Source organism: Corvus moneduloides, chromosome 3 (assembly GCF_009650955.1).
Source record: "Corvus moneduloides isolate bCorMon1 chromosome 3, bCorMon1.pri, whole genome shotgun sequence".
NCBI lineage: Eukaryota > Metazoa > Chordata > Aves > Passeriformes > Corvidae > Corvus > Corvus moneduloides.
The window spans coordinates 101,764,077-101,784,015 of record NC_045478.1 but is presented as its reverse complement, the minus strand read 5'-3'; the positions used below and the strand labels follow the sequence as shown (position 1 = coordinate 101,784,015).

General features: G+C 43.6%; 1 protein-coding gene across 1 annotated transcript in view; it reads right to left on the bottom strand.

Moving 5' to 3' along the window:
* TGFB2 (transforming growth factor beta 2) overlaps positions 1-19,939 on the bottom strand; it is a 61,039-nt gene that overhangs the window by 12,905 nt on the left and 28,195 nt on the right. Inside the window, exon 2 of the mRNA XM_032103012.1 lies at positions 10,195-10,358. Coding sequence (XP_031958903.1) covers positions 10,195-10,358 — 164 coding nt within the window. The remainder of the gene's footprint in view (positions 1-10,194; positions 10,359-19,939) is intronic.

Here is a 19,939-nt window from a genome sequence, read left to right as displayed (position 1 = left end):
AAATTTTAGTTTTGTCACAAACTGGTTTCAGAAGAATGAGGAGTTTCCAGAAAATACTGATTTCTAAATTACTTCTGTCACTTGCTATGCTTATTTTTCAGACTAACTGGAAAGCATTAACAGATATATTTTTAAAAAATTTAAGTATCAAGTAGCTGAAATCTTCATTAAAATACTGGAGGATGAAACTGTTTATTTATAGGCACAGATGTTTATACCCTCAAGAAACTATCACACAGTTCTGAGTGTAAAAATAAGGATAAGGATTATCCTCGTCTGTATTTTATAAACTGTAAAGTACACTGAGAACACTACATAATTCATGATAACAAATAAAGCAGAATGTTTGAAAAATTAGCAGAAACATGACTTCTTTAAGGAATGGGGCATATCAGAAGCTGACATGAGCAGAGCAGCAGCACTCAGCATCAGTGTAACTGAACTGGTTCAAAAATAAAACCAAGAAAACTCCTAACCCCAAGACTCTGTTAAAAGAAACATAATTATTTTGCTCAAAGTTTCCTTCACCTACTCCCCCGCTCATATATTTAGGCAGCTAAAGCAGGGGATAACTGAATCAACACATTAGTGTATGTATTCTAGACAATAACCACTGACACCAGACGCCAGAACAGCCTGTCTTCATGACTCATTACAGGGCTAAAAGGAAAAAATTTGACATGAAGATACACTGGTTCTTTCAAGTAACTACAGCTCCAGAACAGCAACTTGCTTAGTTCATTTAAGATTTGGTGTTCCAGCCAATAACTACTTCTAGTCTTCTACTGCCACCACAATCAGATGCAGAAGAATAGGAAAATTACAATTAAGTATAATTTACAGTGGAATAGTTTTGGCTAATAAATTCACCACCTCCTCAGCAAGCAAACAAAAAAAAGCCCTGAATGTGGTTCAGCAGTGATGATACACAGGCTGATGCATCAATGACATACATCTGCTGCAGCCAAGAAAACCCTGGGCACCCATCAGAGGCCAAGCTTCAGCAACAAGAGGAGCATTTGATAGCTGGGTTTGAGAATTATGGTCACCAGCTCTCTGGAAATATTTTTGGTGACTTACAGTTTCTTTAAACAAGTTGATGAACTTTCCAAACAGAGTCATATGGCCATTTAAAAAATATCTATCCTGTCTCCTGCATTGCCCTGGAACTTGAAATGGGCACTGCTGTCAGTGTGGGCTCTGCAGTCACTGAATAGCAGTAAATATGGCATTATCTTGTGAAAACCTGCTATTAATCTGTTTTTCCTCTCCATCCATTCTGGACTGTCTGATCTCCTACCTCCAGATGCTGTTGGCCCCCTGATAACTTCCTTCCTTCCCTTCCCTTCTCTGTCATTTCAGACTCATGTGATGTTCTTCTGTATTACAACATCTTGGCAGGCTCACTGCTCTTTCTCTTACTTATCAGTCATTATCCATGATTTCCATTGGAACTTCAGGGCCCTTTTACAAATAATGGAAATAACCTGACTTGTACTTGTAAGCTCAAAGTAAATAAGCCTGAACAATGAGATCCAGGGGTAAATTATGTGCTTATGCTGGTTAACATGAGAGCAGAGATAAGTTCAGCTATGCACACCATGGCTGAAAACTGTCATTTAGGATAACTTTTTCTGAACTAGAAGAAACTGCAGGGAACTCCAGCCTAACTCTCTACACTGGAATGATCAGATTCCCAAGGTCTGCATAGGCAGCTGCTTGTTGCTTCCAAATTCTTACATACTATTCACCCTACTGAAAGATTCACTCACTGTCTGGCTCCAGATTTCAAAGGTCTCCTCGAACAGCCCTCAGGGACTTCAGCCAGCTCTTTCTGAAACTTAAAAAATGACCATGCTAATTATCAATCCTTTCTCATTCCCTGGTTAAATCTGAGGCCTTTGATCCTATCTTGGACACAGGAAAAGCAAATCCTTGACTCTGTTGCGAACCTCTCCAGTTTCTTACTCATTATATGTGAAAACATATGGTGTAAAGTGCAAAGCTTCCATGTAGTACCTTTTGCCAGATAATTGGGAATCTACTGGCTATCAAAATCCTAGCTCCTTCTAAGTGCAAGAGACCAGCTGTGTATTTTTTAAAAAAATTGTCAGTGTGAGTTTTCAAGCTCTTCTTGTAGCCACTTGTGCAAGGGAGTGATTCAGACTCTGCCTTCAGTGCTATGGAGTTAAAAGGCCTTTACAGTCTCCCTGCATATCAATGAAGTCCTTCCATTACTTGCAGCGGTCTCCGAATCAGGCTCAAACTGAGGGCAGAATCTTCAAGAGACTAGTATATGAGATGCAGAGTTCCTGCCAAAATACAAAGAAAGGTATGGAATACTTGCCAAAGTTTGTAAAAAACCCATAGCTCTGATCCATCTGCTCAGAACTTGCCAGACACGTTCTTCATGCAAACTTGCAAATAAAAAGAACATATTGCACACATAACCCAACCTCTTTTATATCTGGATGGGCTACAGCTGCAGAAGGATTCTCTTACAGTGTTGGCTGCTGCTCACTTAAAGGTAAAAGAAGGTGAAGTGTGAGGGGGGTAAAGAGATAAGCACTTAAGCAGGTCAGAAAGGGAGGGGAAGTCAAGTATGTCATGGAATCACTGTGACTGACTCATTGCATCACCCTGCGGTAAGGGGATGATCTCTGGGAAGAGAATGGATCCTGGGAAGGGATTTCCTCTTCATTTGTTCCCCAAGCAGGGCCTTCCTCCTGATACTGAAGATACATGTGCAGTGTAAGTTGGGGACAGGGCCCCGAGGCCATCCAGCCTGATTTATGTTTAAGCAGGCAGGAAGACTGCATTGTATAAGCAATAAACAAGAACGGAGGGTCTGGGGTCCTTCTCCTGGAAGATTCTGAAATATTGAGGGCAATTTCCTGCCATTTGGGAGATTTTAAGATAGCTCCAAAGAAAGATTTTATATAAAATGAAGCAAAACAAAAAAATCCCGTAAACTTATCTAGCATTTAGCTTTAACTTGCCAAAGGCACGTTATGTTTTATTAAAATATCAACAAAGAGGAGCCAAAGTCAACAGAAACAGAGTGGGTTCTCCTGTCCTCTAGCCAAATCTCCTGGATCCTGCAGGGTACTCCTGTGTTCATCTCCCCTTAATACACAGGTCTCCTAAGCCCGTTTCTCTTCCTCGGTCCTGTCCCTGACAGTCACATCTCATCTTCACGTGCATTTTACTACAACATTTTGGCATGCAGCTTTCTTGGCTAAATGAATATTTGGACATACTACTTCTTCCAAGATGTTGTCTTCTTCTGCAAGTCCCTCCTCTTTCTTCCCTTCCTCTTGCCTGCATTGCTCCCCATAACTCACAATTCTCATTGTGGTTTTCTCTTCCCACCACCTACAGGCTTCCACCCAAACCACTCCCATCCTCCTCCATTTTCTCCCATCATCTATTCTTCTTCACGTAGGCTTCTCTTCAACAAAGCTTCACATTGTTTCCTACACCTGCCCACAACAGGAACACCACCCTTCCCTCTCCAACAGGCTCTCTAGCACACGGCCATCAAGCCAACCTGATGTTCCACAGCCCAGTAACTACCACGCTGAGCTGCTTGGTTCAAACTTGCTCGTGTCCCAGCATAACGTAGGCTTGGCTATCCCAACAAACCCTAGCCCAAAGAGCAGGAACCCAATCCTAGCAGTTGTTTTCTAACCCATGGCCTACACTGCCACGCCTCTGACTATGTACATACACCACAAATGGCAATACATCCATCCATGGCCCACATTTCTACATGTGGCAGAGTCCAGCTGGGAAGCACACACTGGCCCTTGCCAGGAGCTGATGGGGATATTATATATTTCTTCAAGTCATCTTCAGTAACTGCTCTGTTCCTGGCAAGAGGTGGCTGCATCCAAGATAGGGTCTCAAATTGCAGTGAAGTTGATGCAGCCATAAATACTTGCTCCTCATGCTCACAGAGTATTTTCTGAAGGTACTCTATACATGGTCTCCAATGTACTGACATCTTTTTGCAGGGCATACAGTATTTGGAACCAGAAAAAGGAATTCTGAAACAAGGAGAAAACAGCAATTCAACTGAAATGTACTGCAAATTAACTTCCTCTGACCCTGAGCAGTTTTCCCCCTTTGCTGAGGGAAAGAGAAGGAGGTTGGTAAAGTAGAAAGTTATTACATCCACGCTTTATACTGAGTTTGGCACTTCAAAGAACACCGTACATTTGCCATTCAACAAAACCTGGTAACCTTTCAGAATGCAGGAGAATGGTTTCAGGACAGCAATACATAAACTGTGAGATCCAAATGCCCTACTTTAGATGTGGGTCACAGTGATGGCAGGCAATTATAACCAAATGCCCCAGGTGACATCTGTAATACAGACATGCTGCGCCAGCTCACAGCCACAAATCCTGCTTCATGGTATTTTCTTCCGTGGCATTAGAGACAGCACTTTTTGGCAAGAAAAGAGAGCAAGGCCCCTCTGCTCCTGATTATACGGAGATCAGCCTGAAGGATCTTTGTTGCAGTCAGTGTAAATTGCCTCAGATTTGCACCACAGAGATTTGGCCCAAATCTATAGTAGCTCACTCTAAACGTATTCCCCAACTGAAAAACAAGACAAAACACTGTCTGAATTGAAAGTATTTGAACAACCGACTGTGGTTTAAATTTAAATCTGACTCATAATGGGGTAATATGTTCCACAGCATCTTCCTCCTCATACCTCCAAGCAGGGAGAGAGGCCCTGGAATAAGCAGGGGTTACCACTGCCTAGACCACAGACAGTTCTTTCTAGACCCCGAGCAAGCTCCACAGGAGCTCTTGACATGAACTGGAATCTCCATAACATGGAATGACCAAAGGTCTGCTCCTGTTTGCTTCAAATTCTTCACTGCAATCTGATGTGTCCCCCCCAGCTTTAACCTGGCACTGTTCATTTGCCCCAACCCTGTGCTCTGATACATCCTGTGGGACATCCCTCCCATCCAGTGTCTCTCAGGTACCCCCACCCAGAGCAGCCTCAGATAACAATGACAATAAAACACAGCACTTCAGCTGCATTTTTTGTGATGCTTTATGATGTGTTAACAAAACATGGCACTGCTTCCATAGGAAGTAATTATTACTTGTTATTGTTTGACTTCCTGTATGTAATAAAAATACCTTAAACCCAATACCACAATACTCTCTGAAGGGTGTCTTTTCACCCTGTAAGGGTTTCCACTAGTTCTGCTTTGCAGTGGTGCCTATTTATTTTTTGGAATGCTTATTCATAAAAGACAAGGGTTTTTTTTGAAGGGTGCAGGGACTTTATTCATAAATACAGAAGTACCTTAATAAAAGAAAGATGTGATGAAGTCTTCAAAGCAGGCAAGAAAACTGATGAACAAAGACATTCCCATAACAACTGAGCTTTATCTGATCAAATTCCAATAAAGCCTGCATTTGGCATAAATCTTTAAAAACATAGCAAGGGCCACCGGAGGATGCTTAAACTTGTTTATTTAATATTATTCCTCCTCCTTTCCCCAAAAGCACTTTATCCTCTTAATATTTTCTGAAGTCTTGGTGCACGTTGGGAAGCACATTGAGCGAGCATGGCGCAGTGGAAGGACGGGAGAAGCGCGGCTTGTCTGATGGTCACGCCGCTTCCTTCCTTCCCTCCGGCTTCCCACTCGCCAACGTGCTGATGATCAGCAGTATAACCATCAGATTAAGCCTCCCTTTCAGGCAGAAGAAACAACAGAAAAGATAGTGCCTTTAAAGAATTTAATTCTCTGCAGCTTCACTTAACCAGAGCCAAGAAGAGACAGGAGCTTTTATACCAGCCTTATAAAAGTAACTTAATTCCTACTTCGGTGAGTTTTATTATTTTCCATCCTAAGACTACTTAGTATGTGCACTGCACTTCCCATCTGTGCAGGAACACACAGATGTGGCTGACTAATCCTTAAATACCAAGAGAAGCATTCTGGGTGAAAACAGACTTTTTCTGCACACAGGGATTACTACTTGCCCACTGGCTTTGTGGATGCATCCAGGGCACCTCCATGAGGATTAATCTCTAGGACTCACTGCCTGGAGAAATCCAGATGGCAGAAAACCTGGCAAACAGATTCACAACCACTCACTCCCAGCATAAATACGATGGGGTGCTCTCTGCTCCAGCTCAGCCTGCGAGGTGGAACAGGGTCCTGCTGCTGCTGCTGCGCTAGGGGCCGGGAACAAGGGGCCACAGCCCTGGCTCACCATGCCAAGCAGCCCCAGACTGCCTTCCTGGAGTCAGTGCAAACAAGGGCTGTAGGAAAACACAAAGTCCCTTTCTGATGTGGTTTGGAAAAGGGAGCCAAGTACAGCCTGAGGAAAGCTTAGCTGAAAAGGTGCAGTTTTGCATTTCTTCTTTCATTTTTAAGGGGTAGATCTGTGAGGTCAGAGGACCACACAAAGAAAGAATCAGGCAGAGAAACAAAATATTTATATTCTGCTTGCTTATTTTTTCAATTTACCCTGCACATCTGTCTCTAGCTGTTCCTAAAATAGTCCTTTAGAGTACTGTTGTCCCTTCTGCTCCAGTGGTATATATGCTACTACTAAACTGCTGCTGGACTACATCAGAAAGCTCTCGGAGGGTAGTTAGGAGATGTTCAGGGACAGCTACCACCTCAGTGAACTGCAAGAGAGCTCCAATACTCTCCAGAAGACTTCTTCCCCTCTCCTCCTACTTGACTGAGAAAGACAAGGGGACAAAGGAATAACCATTCCTTGAAACTGCAGGTATGAGAGGAATTTCAAAAACCCGCATTAAGAAGAACTCCACAACAAAGCAAAAGACTAAGCAACCTGAAACTTGGTTGGAGGAGAAAAAAACCCCTAATAATTAAATGTTGCTTATGCAAGATGAAAAACCATACTGTTCCTTCTGGGCACAACAGCCCTGGCAAGCCCAGCATGTATGTCACAAGACAGGAAGCGAAGCTCATGCACAGAGGAGGAGCGGCAGCTGCTCGTGCCAACTCCACTAGCAATCTCCTCTGCAAGGCTCACTCTCCGTGCATGGCTTTTCATGCTGGAGTCAGATATCTGTCTAAGTCTTCAGCCCTTACAGAACATATTTGCCTCCCTCACTGAAAGGAGGATCTTCCTCTCCCCTTTTACCTCCCCTGTTCGTACCTTCATTCACCGCTAGACTACTCTATCTGCGTTCTCAATACATCAATACACAACTCTGAAGCTCCTCCAGCACCACTGTGGCACCAATGCCTCCCCCTCCCATCCTTCTTCACCTTCATCTGCATAGATTTTCATCTTTCTAATCTCCAGAATTCATATGTTAAGTTTTAGGATGCTTTCTATAGCACTGTTTTACAATACACCATAGAATCACAGAATATCTCAAGCTGGAAGGGACCCAAAAGCCTCTTCAGTCCCTTCTCTCCAGTTTTTCACTGCTTTTGCTTTTCCTGTTAAACACTGCATCCTAACCTCACGTGCTGTGATGGAGATCAGTTGCAGCAACATCTGGGGACTCTCATGCTCCTGCAGAAGAGCTGCTGCCAAGCAACCCATGCAGTTCAGACTGCCCACCACAGAGCTGTAATACCCCCGTACAAGGTTTTAGGAAGAGCTGCATACAAGATTGCAAGAAATAAACATGACCAAAGGGAAATGATCCAGAGACAGCTTGCCTCTCTACAAGCAAAGGAGCAAAGTAACATGCCTAAAATATACCTGGCACAAACACACAGGGCATGCTGCCTCTGGCTTGCCTCTTACTTGGTGGAGAAAAGATCTAATCCTACAATAACCTGCACTCACTACTCACCTAACACTTCACTTAGTATGCTCCACCCAGCCTAAAAAAGAAACTGCCTTACTCACCAGCCATATATTTATCCAGGGTCCCAAGTACCTGCCCTGGATGCAGGTGTCAGTCATTTCCATGGGCACAGGCTTGCTGGAGTCAGACTCTTTCAAGTAAACCCCAGCTGTTTCTCATCACAAGGCAAAATCCCAGCCAAGCAAAGGCCCTTTCTTCCCTACCTCTGCTGAACCCTTTATGCCCCATGTTCCTCAAACACGGAAAGGCAATGAACTGAGCTCAGGCAATCACAGCCATATTCTTTTCAGGTGGCTGACTAACAGCTCTCAAAAGTAGAACAACAGAAAGCCCAGAGATGCCATCAACTCCTTTTAGGATGTCTGAACAGTGAGGTCAAGCCAGAATATACAATTGTTTCCAGCAGGCTGCTGTGGCAGCATCACTGGGACTCACAGTGTATTTCTCTGGGATGGCTGTTCTATACAGGCAACACCAGTGATTCTCAACAGACATTCCTAGCTTTCCCTTTTAACAAATAACACGTTATTTACTCAACTTTTCTGCCATCCTGTTCCTGGAAAGGAAGGCAGTCAGGTCGCAGCCCCCAGTGACCACCTGTGGACCTGAACCACATTCAAATGGGAATTAAGCTTTCCCTATGTTTAAACAACATCTAAACAGACCAATGCACTTTTCCTGCTATCAGCCTCCATGACTGGCTTTTACTGTCACTTCAGCAAGCACGTGAACCCAAACTGCCCCCTCTCTCTGCAGCACATTTGGCTTCCACTGGGCCAGTCCAGGCAGGAAAAAGGTGAACATTCAACGTGAGGGAGAAATTTGCACCCACGCAAATTTGCACCCACTGGATCTGAGCAGGACTCTACAGTGCTGCAAGCCCAGGACAGTGCCCAAGCACAGCTAACGCAGGCAGCAAGGACAGAGCTAAAGAGGGGCTCCATACCCTTTTACAAGGTGGTATTCTATCCATCAGGGTTTTCAGCAGAGCATGTCACAGGTTGCTGGAACAACCACGAGTTTTACTCAGTATAAAACCGCTAATAGCTGGGCCCCTTTTAGTTGCTGTGTTTCTCAGTGAACTGAACGACGCTTTAGATGAAATATGCTCTAGACAGTATTTGCACAAACGCACAGACTCTGTGTTAAGTGAGGTTAAAGGCTCTAAAATACTTAAAGATTAAATGATATAAATCTTGTCAACACTCAAGAGTGAAAGAGTCATGGGGCATTTTCTTACTCACTCCACAATCCCTGAATTGTCCACTCCCTTGCCGCAACCCCTGGACTACTATACAGAAGCCAGGTTTGAAACTGCTAAGCTTTAAGTTATAATGTCATTGCTACAAGGAAAGCTACAAAAGCTTCTCCTGAACACGGGCGAGAGAGAGGAATTTGACTTCCATGTAAACTACAGTTCAGATCAGGTGTTGGGAGACAGACATCCTGGGGACAACTTTTTTGATGTCCTGTTCTCTCACAGTTTTTTTATATGCTGAAACATAAAATCACAGAATCACAGAATCACTAAGGTTGGAAAAGACCTCCAAGATCACGGAGTCCAACCCTTGACCAAACACCACCATGTCAACTGATCCAGGGCACCAAGTGCCAGGTCCAGTCATTTCTTGAACTCTTCCAGGGGTGGTGACTCTACCACTTCCCTGGGCAGCCTGTTCCGATACTTGACAATCCTTTCAGTGAAGGAATTCTTCCTGATGTCCAACCTGAACCTCCCATGGTGCAGCTTGAGACCATTTCCTCTTGTCCTGTTGCTGGTTGCACAGGAGGAGAGGCCAATCCCCACCCGGCTGCCCCCTCCTTTCAGGCAGTTGTAGAGAGCGAAAGGTCTGCCCTGAGCCTCCTTTTCTCCAGGTTAAACATCCTCAGCTCCCCCAGCTGCTCCTCATAGGACTCTCTCTCTAAACCCTTGCCCAGCTTTGCTGCCCTTCTCTGGACATGCTCCAGCACCTCAACTTTTTCCTTGCAGTGAGGGACTGGAATGGACTGAAAAACTGGACACAGGATTTGAGATGTGACCTCACCAGGGCTGAGTAGAGAGGGAAAATCACTGCCCTGGTCCTGCTGGCCACACTATTGCTGATACAAGCCAGCATGCCAGTGGCCCTCTTGGCCACCTGGGCACCGTGCTGGCTCAAAACCCTGGAGTCCTGAGGCTCAACTGCAAGAGAAAGTTTGCACATTTCAGCATCGTATGACTTTGAGTGAAGTCCTTTCTAGGGAAAGGCTGCTTTGGAGAGAGGGGACTCAGCTGCTTCTCCCCACCGTTGTGCTGCCTGCTGGATGGGTTGGCAGCAGCCAGGTGGGCAGCTGACAGGTCTGAGGTGCCGCCGTACCTGGTACAGCTCTATCCGCTGCTCCGAGACGCGCGCCTTGGAGTTCTGCAGGCGGAAGACCCTGAACTCAGCCTTCACCAAGTTGGAGGCGTTCTTCTCCATCGCTGAGACGTCAAATCTGACGATCCGGAAGTAAAGGCTGTAATAGCTCGGCGGGATGGCGTCTGCAAGAAAGCAGGGTGGTTTTATCACTTGTTTTGATGATAAAATGATGTTGTTCCTTCAAACATTTTAATACAAGGCAGCCTCAATCAGGAAAATATCTGAACCATGATTCAGTTTCCAGTGGTCAATTTAGTACTATTAACAATTTAATAAAAATTCAAAAAAATCAACCCCATGTGTTTTTTGTAAGACTGCCATATTAATAGAGATTAACAACTACTTTCAACTCTATTTCAGGTCATGCATTTAAACCTCCCCTCTTTTAGCCAACTGGTAGAAAATCATGAATATTTATGAACTGAGAGAAAAATATAGCAGTTGGTATAAGGTAAATGCCTTCAGGCTTGCAGAGAGTTCACAGGGATCTGCTAAGACAACACATAACAGCAGCTCATCTGATCTGTATGTTCTCTGAAACCCACTTCCCCCAGAATATGGAGCATGAATTAGCCAGCTTCAGATTTTGTTCCATACCTAGTTATTAAAGGATATTTTTGGAACAAAATAGGCATTCTGATTATAGTGATGAGGGCTGGAAGAGAAGAGGAAGGAAAAACAAAGGGAAAAGGCAAGCAGACAGTAGACATTATAAACAGGATTATATGAATTTTGACCATTTGGAAGCAGTAAAAGCCATAAACATAACCACCCCTTACTATATATTGGGGAAAAGCAGAAAAAAACCAGAAAAATGCACTCAAGTCTTCAATAGCAGTGTTAGATATCTCAGTTTAGGTTTCAAAACAATGTTTCTCCTTCTCGGCGGTAAACCCTGACTAAGCGTAAGCAGCAAGGCACTTTTACACAACCCAGGCAACCCTAAGGGCTTCAGTCATCACCTAAGGCCCTTCCACACTGTCCAGAGCAGCAGCACCAGGAGAAATTTGCCTGCAGCACCCCTGCCTGACACCCAAACTCCTTGGAGAGGAGATGAAATTACTTTAAGGCCTCATAAAAATCTTTGTTCAAACCAAGGGAACGGTTTCTTCTCTTACCATGTGAAAACTGAAGTGGATAAATTAAAAAAAAAAAAAAAGAGGAAAATTGTATTTGGGGGTTTGGGGAGGCATTTTCAGCTGAGGAAGCACAGGGGTTCTCACATTTACATATTTAATAACCCACCTGTAGCTCTTTGAGTAAGTTAAAACTGACTACTTAATAAAAATGAGAAAATCTTTGATGATAAAGAAATAATATCGGCCTCAACTGCAGAGGCATTGTAAGTGAGAGATGACAAGTTCTCAAAACACTTCAAAAAATCCTCTGAAAGAGTACTTCCCAAAGCAGACCCTCAGTATGATCAAACAGGTACAACTATGAACAGGAAGCCACAGACTTCCTTATGATTCCTTTTAATTAAGAAAACGAAAAAAAAGGTTCTCAGATTTTCACATCTGCAGCGCTTGAAAATAACCCCCCAGGCATCATCATCACCATTCTTGGCTAACATGCTTATTGACAGGAAACAGCTACAATCTCACAGTGAGAACTCAAAGGCAAACAGATGCAAATTACTCCTACACCAAAGCTCCTCCTCTCTCCCATCAGCAACACATCAGTGCTAGAGTCTCTCAAAATACCAAATGAAGGGCTTCTGAGAGACGCTTTACTGTATAGCAACTATGAGCTTGATACATTCTGCAAATTCTTATAAAAGCTACTTGGTTCAGAGATTATATCCTCCTCTAAGAGAAACAGTATCTTCAATTTATTTTTCCTGCTGTAGGAAACTCCGAGACTACTACTTGTTCTGCAGCCAAACCTAATCCTACTAGGAATATAATTTGGCATCATAATATGTATATATAAGATTGATGCTTCCAGGATGAGTTGTAAGTTGTCCTTCCCTGTCATTTGTTTGAGGCATCAACCTACCATTTTGTTCACTGTGGACAAGCCAAACCAGCAGCATTCACTTGCCCTGGCACAAACAAACCCTGTCCATCCTGACTTTATTTTAGATTGAAAAGTCCTATTTAACTGTCAGTTTGTTTTATATTTAGCTTCTTATTCCTAGAACTTTCTTGTGCTATATTTGTAGGCCTTCTCTCCAGTTTCTTTATTTTAGATACTGTATATTACAAATCTCTGCTTATGTATCTGAGTGGATATTCCCAAGCCATTCCTGCATTTACATTTTTTCTCTCTTTCATATATAAGGAAGACAGAGAATGAATACTCTTTCAGTGTGCCCATTTTTGTCTTTGCATATGTGTATTTGCACACACTGTAAACAAGTATTAGTTTTCCACTGGAAGGCAGGGATGGGACACCCTCTATGAGTAAGAAGAAATTCTTGTCTTACAGAAGCTTCGTCTCTCTTGTAAGATAGTTTTACATCTTTATATGCAAAAACCCACATAAGAAATTTGATTTCTTTACTCTATCATTCATGACAGTATCCACAGGAAGTCAACTGAGGAAAAGGCATTATTCATGGACAGATGAAAAAAAGAAGGAATGGCTGACTGCAGAATTGGGGTTTATGTGAAAATTAATCAACATTAAGACTGAGAAATGAGACTTGCAAGTCTCTTTAAAGGAATCGTAAGAACCCTATGGAGTCTACAAGGTTTTGGATTAGCCTTTAAGTGATCTCAGATGCTGCAATTCATCTTTCTTTGTGACTCCACCTTAACCTGACAGTTGTATCAATTCAGACTCAGCTGGATACCTCTGCACTTCCCTCTGGTTTTGGCCCCATGACTCCAGCAGACGCCAGGATGACTCTGACCAAGCTAGTCTGCAAACACAGTTACCCTGCTGCAGACTAGACTCCTGAAGTATTCTTTGAACTATTATCATTAATGAGTGGAATTAAATCAGTATGTTTCCTGGAGCTAGGAAAACACAGGTTTCTTTTGTTTTGGTGGGAGAGAGAATAGTAAATGCAATGAAAGGTTCCATTTTTATCATTTTTAAATTACTCATTAAATCAACCCTCCAAAAAAACCTGAAGACTTCCAGCTGTAATAATCACAATCACAATCATCACAGCTGAGACAAGAGTTACACAACACAGTTGGAGAAGGTGAAGGCAGCATCCATCCTCCTCCTCCCTTAAGGCTGCTAAACACTGAGCATCACAAGTTTACCCTTTTTTTTTTTTTTCTGCCTTGAACAAGCTGAAACTTCATCAGCTGCTTACACGGGGCAGTCTGAGCTGCCAGGTTCAAATGTACTCTGGTATGTGAGTGATTAAGTGCATAAGGACACTGTGGTTTCTCTGCCTCCTACTGACTTTGTTCGATGTCCAGCATCCTCCAGGCTTCTGTGCCAGCAATCTGGACAGAAAGCAGCCCTGCTCTGACAAAGCAGAAAAGCACCAATGGGAGTGGTGCAGGAGACCTATCCCACCACAGTCTTCAGCATTGCTCCAGGCTGGAACACTGTCAACGGGAGAGACTGAACATATTCTCTGACCAAGCATCCAAAACAGCACGCAGGCCCCTAGGAGCACCGGGGAGGAGAGCAAGATGTAGTCAAGCACCCTGAAACTGAAAGGGGGATAGAAAGTTTGTTTCATGCTGAAGATATTCCCCAAATTGGGAACAACCTGCATAGAAGGATGACACTTCTGCCTTGCGCAGTTGTGTTTGATGAACTAAGCCCTGCATTTCCACAGCTTTCCTCCCAAGTACTGCATGTACTGACATTTCAGAAGAAACAAAACACTCCGTTTGACACAGCTCTTCTGAGAGTTGTGCTTTCGTTCTGGCGAGGAAAAAGACCTAAATTCAATTGTATCCAAATGAGGCTTTTTTTCTCCTCTGAATTTTCATTTCTGCTATTGAAACAAAAAGAAATCAATTACATGCACAGCCCAAGTTAGGAAATGTAAACAACTTTTCTTTTCTCATTGGAAGAGGCCAGACAGGCCGCCTTCACACATACACCCACACTGGAAAGGCTGAGAGCTTCAATCTAATCCTTCCATCAAGGGCTTGTAATAAATGCTCCAAAGATTTATTTTTATTCCCTTTTGTGTTTATTAAACTTTGGAGGGTTTCTTTTCCTTTTTCTTTTCTTTCTGGTGCTTTGCCCATTCTTTATTATGGCAGCTACAAAACACGGAGTGCCCTTTTCTTCTCGCTCTCTTTTATTTTTTCCCTCCTCATCTTTCTAACTGCAGTACATGAATGACCGTGTAGTAGGCTTTGAAGCAGCACATGCAAATATTTATAAGAGTAGCTTGATTGTTATTAAATGCAGTTGTTATGATTTCCACACTCTGGCAAGCTTCCCTAACCTCTCTAACTATTAGGACCATTTAGGCTGTTTAGATTTCAGCTCACTGATAGCAAATTCTATGGGTTTTTTTCTAACAAGCAGCATAATGTGACATCGTTTCTCCCTCTGTGTGAATTTCTCTCCCTGCTCGGCTTTGGGGTCCCTGCCAGGAGCTGGGTCAGGCTGCCTCCAAGGACATGCAGACACGGTAAGTGAAGCAGCATGCGCTGGAAGGATGAACAGCTTGTCAGCTGTGACAGCACATCTTTCCAGCAGGATCCCATCCTTCCTGTCAGGCGCACTTGGGCCACAAATCCCCTCCTCTCTTCCAGGGAAAGTCTCTCCAATAAATTAAAAGCTTGTTTAATGCATCTGGGCTCCCAAAGCCCATAATAATCACTCTGCTCACCCCTCCTGACCCTGATGTGACTGCAAAATCCTGCTGGAAACAGCCTCTCTGCAATCAAAGGAGACCAAATAATGGAAGCCACAGGTCATATCCAGGAATTGGGACTGCCCCCTCAAGGATAAATCAGTCATACATCAGCTTGCCATTAGCTCTGAAACTCTGTCCACTATGACACTAAGCTATGAGCACAACCACTAGCTGCTCAGTGCTCTTGGACACAACACTTGTGCCGTTCTTCCCTCAGGCATTGCTTCCAGGCTCTTGCAGCAAGGCTTCAAAGTCAGACAGTGCAAAATTAGTGTAAGGGACTTGCTCCAATACTCCAGTTTTTATCTACAAAGCTGCCTCTGAGGTATTACCTTTTATCTGTCATCAACCATTTGCTACTGAGGAGGGACAGTGCACTGAAAGCCAGAAAAAACCCAGTGGGAACACAGTGGGTTTAGAAAACAGTAACTACCTAATTACCAGATTTTGTGACATGTTTTCCACTGTGGAACAACTTGCTATTCCCCTTCTGAAACACACTTAAGATGTATGACAATATATGAAAAGTAAACAACCCCAGGACACTCCAGATTGAAAAGACAGGCACAGTGAGGCAAAGAGGGAATTTTCAGAAGCCACGTTTGTGAAAGTATGTGTTCCTTACTTAAAACCTGACAAGAGCCTTCTGGTTCTGCTGCTACTTCCTCACTGCTTCACCAAGCCTGAATCAAAAGATGACTAGCCAAAGCAATGACCTCAACAGCAAAGTGATGTGGTAGTCTGGTTTCCAGTTACCCAAATAATTCATTCCCTCAAGGTATTCCTATTGCTCTGGAGTTTGAAGGACTCTGACAACACTCTTACATAATTGTCTTTTGTACTTTCAAATTCTGTAATGGTGAAAAACATCCTGCAGTCATCTTTGGGTCAAAATGCAGCTGGCACAGTAAGGATTCTGAGACACTGTAATTATCCCCTGGAGAATCACAGGATTAAGTTTAAATTTAAGTTTAGGTTTAAAGTTCTCAAAGACAAGTAGTAAAATAAAACTCAAGTAATTGTTAGCAGGGTAGCAAAGCTGCTGCATAGGACTCTTGTACAAAACAGGTTTAAGTCCTGGCTTTGTGGGTCACCACAGAGATGCAAAGAGAAGGGCATCTTACTACATGCCCCTAATTAGTGTCACTTCATCCCTATTGGCACATTGGAGCTGGATGTGAGTCTTACAGAGGGCAACAAACCTTGCCTAGAAGAGGTACCATTGCTGTTTTCAGGCTGTAACAATACAACTCATTTTAATGTGTTTTTTTTTTTTTTTTTTTTTGTAGTTGTCCTCCCTGGGCTGGGTGAAATCATGTTGCAAGTTTAATCTCAAGTGTGTTTAAACGCTGCAGCTGAAACTGACTGCTTTAGATGTTAATTTGGTATGCAGACCATTGTAAGAAGTGCTGTAATTTTCCTGTATCACTGAATTTCTGATTTAAGTGTTTCTTATCAGCCAGAAAGGCCTTATTGAGATCCTTTATTCCACTGGACTTTCTCTCTCTACCACCCTTTCACGATTATTTTCAAGCTACTAGTTTTTGTACACTCAGTCCAAAACAACATTTAGCATGAAAAAATCCATACTACTCACAGCAACCAGAAAGAAAGAAGAGAAAATATCTATCCTGAACAATCAGTGATGGCTTCTTCTCTCCTCCCTCTCTTACACGAAAATAAAAACCAGGCAAACATCACGTATGTTTGTTCACCTCCTATGAGGTGCAACACCAAGAGTCTGAGCAGATGCCCAAAATGAACCCCTTTTGAAAAAGTTTCCCAGCTATTCCATCACCCAAAAGGCAAAGGAGAGTCAAATTTATTACCAAAGAGAAAAGCTGCAGGAGCATTCTGCTTTATCTGAGAAGATGACCAAAAGCATTGAAGTCCCCAGGATCATTCTCCTGCGAATGACAGGGAGGCACTGCTGCCTCACACACTCCTGCTGCAAGGGGATGGAGATGTATGGTGAGGTAAATCAGCACAGAGACTGCAAAAACTTTTAACTACTTTACCACCACAGGGCAGACATGAGGCAACTCTGAGACACAATCCTGGTCCTTTACAAATTCCCCTGTTCTGAGAGTGTGTTCTGTTGAGTGAAAGTGCACTTTAGGAAACTGCACTTTTCTTCTGCAACTCTGAAGAAAGCAAAGGCTGCCCAGAAGACCACTTCTGCTATAAAACAAACTGAACATCAATGTATAGAAGAACCTGACTAAACACTGAGCCTCAAATAAACTGCCTGAATCCAAACTTCTGAAGCTGGAGGAGAATCACAAGCCTGTTGAAATCACTGAAACCTCTGGCTAAGACGAAAGGGGAAACTGCCCAGCCCCTTTCAAGAACACAAGACCAGACCTCCAACCCAGGCATACTTGGCGTCACCACTGCCAAATACTGTTTCTTTAAAAGGAGCACAGCGTCCCTGCCCTGGACAGACCCTCTAGAGACAAAGTAGCACACACAGTACCGCCCCACACCTGGTATTTCCTTTCCCTATTTGCAAAAGCTGGAGTAGATGGAAACAGGGCTAAACCTCACATGACAATACCTGCTCAACAGACACTTTCTGCCCCCGCCTTTATGACTGCTTGAATGTGAACTTCCTGAGGAAAAGTTCCACCATGTGAACTCACCAGACCCTCCTCCCTCTGCCTGCCTTCAAAGCTTTCCAGGCTGTTGGCTTGCTTTCCCTCGTCCACGCTGAAACACGGGCTGGGTAATGCGAACAGCACTGACGCATCACATGAGAGCTGGTCTCAGGTCTAAATTTTGAGCCATTTGAGCAACGCTTAATTGGGGTAACTTAATTATTTGGGATTATTCTGGAGAACAGCAAATGCTGAATTTTCCCTTCCAGACCATCTTTCACATACACAAATCTCCGGGCATTTTAGGAAGTCTGAAAGGTCTGACCTCAATTCTCCTCTTCTCAAAGTCCTCTTTAAACATCACCTGACATGCAGGGGAGCCAGAGAGGGAATGTAAACACAAACCCTACTGCTATCTTTGTTTCTCAACAAAGAAGTCTTAATCTTGTGGCAAGTTAAAACATATGGGGTAAAGGAACAGCACAACTGCTTGCTCTCTCACACATAAACCCCCTCTAATCTCACTGCCACATATACAACACTGCAATTTTAATAGTGAGAGAGAAAAACACATCTTCAGATGTGTCCCTCACTTCTGCACTGGATGCCATCACAGCAAGCCCATGACCGTGCATTCCCAAGAGAAGCTGACTGATCCTTTTCTGCAAGGAAGGTGTACGACAAGCTAATAGGAAAGCTGCTGTGTCTGTCAACAGGCATTAGAACAAATTACAAAGATATCAAAGCCTCTCCAAAACCTGAGTAAAGTTTTGGTCCCACTGAAGCCACCGACCAAACATTCCCAACACTTTCAAAAGGGCCAGGAATTTACCCCCACAATTGCAAGCACAGAGGGGATTTTCAGCACAGGGAAACTGTCTCCAGCCTCTCTGTGAATTTATCTGCCAACAAAAGGCCCTTCAGCTTTCAGCAGTTATTTTGTGAACATTCAGGGAAGAAGAACTCCTTTCAAATCCCCATCAGGATCCTTTGAATGAAATCCCAGGTTATCATGTATCACCACTGAAATCAAATATGTAAATAGATGTGTGTTGTGTTTGGAAACGTCTCAGGTATGTACTTCGCTATTCTACTTACACTGGAATGTAAGAAAAATACTCCTAGTGTCTTTCATCTCTCTCCATGAAAGGCTGCTCCTCTTTCAGCTAGCAATCATAAGGAAGAATTGCAAGTACAATTGCCTATCTCATCATAAAAAAAAAAAAAAAAAGGCAAAAAGAAAAAGAAAGGTGGGGCAAAAGAAAAAGCTCACCAGGGAACACAAACCTTTCTCACAGGCAAAGTAAGACTTGACTTGCTGGCACAGTTCAGCTGAGGTTTTATGGCTGCAATGACCTCAGCGAGTGAACACAGAGCAAACCAACCTTCCGCCGTTCACAGGACTGACCAACAGTCTTCCCTGTAACAAAGACCTTTTTTCTCTCCCATTTCCCAATCTCCTTCTGCTTGGATGCCACTGAAGTGATACCTCCAGAAGCAACCTGTACCAAGAGACTTCTCTGCTGGCAGGCTGAAGAGACAGACGCGATCACAAGCCCAGCTGCACTGCTGTGCATCCCCCTGCTTTACACAGACACGGGGATGCTGACTGCAGTGCCCGAAACCCCCTACACAGCTATCAATACTCCACCCTTCCCCCAAACCCAAGTCACCTTGAATAATTTTTATCTAAGAAAAACATTTTACCTTCTCAACAGCAGATTAGGTGTAAGGTTAGATTTATGTATGTGTTTGAGACAGTCTATATATGTTTATTATTTTTTTTAAATCCTTCCTCTTCCTGGCACCTTTCTGATGAATTTCACTTGCACTCACAGCCCAGCCAGTGGGATTAAAGCTGGCTTCACAGTGTTATCACAGTGCCATTTTACTAATGAGCTATATTTAAAAAATATGTTTTGTTTAGACATACTTTTATTGAATCCCTCAGATTCACACGAAAAATTACTTCTGTTATAAATCTATCTTCCCCGTCAGTCTACAAGAGGAGCTTGGCATGCCTGCACGCAGCTCTGCACGCTCTGCATCTCTCCCTCCTCCCAGCTCCAGGGTTTCCACAGGCACGAGGCCAAGGCAGCAGCATCCTGCTGCCCTGGGGGGACCTGCCATCCATGGTAAGGTAAGAAAGCTGCACTCCCACAGCAGTGCCCAAGGCAGAGAGGTCAACCAACCCACAGGGTCAGGCTGCTTGCAAGAGCCACAGGACACTGGTCCTGCAGGGCCAGCCCAGTCAGGCCCCCAGACCTGGGGACCAGGGTGGTCTTTTGGGGACCCCTGAAAGCAGCTCCAGTGAGGA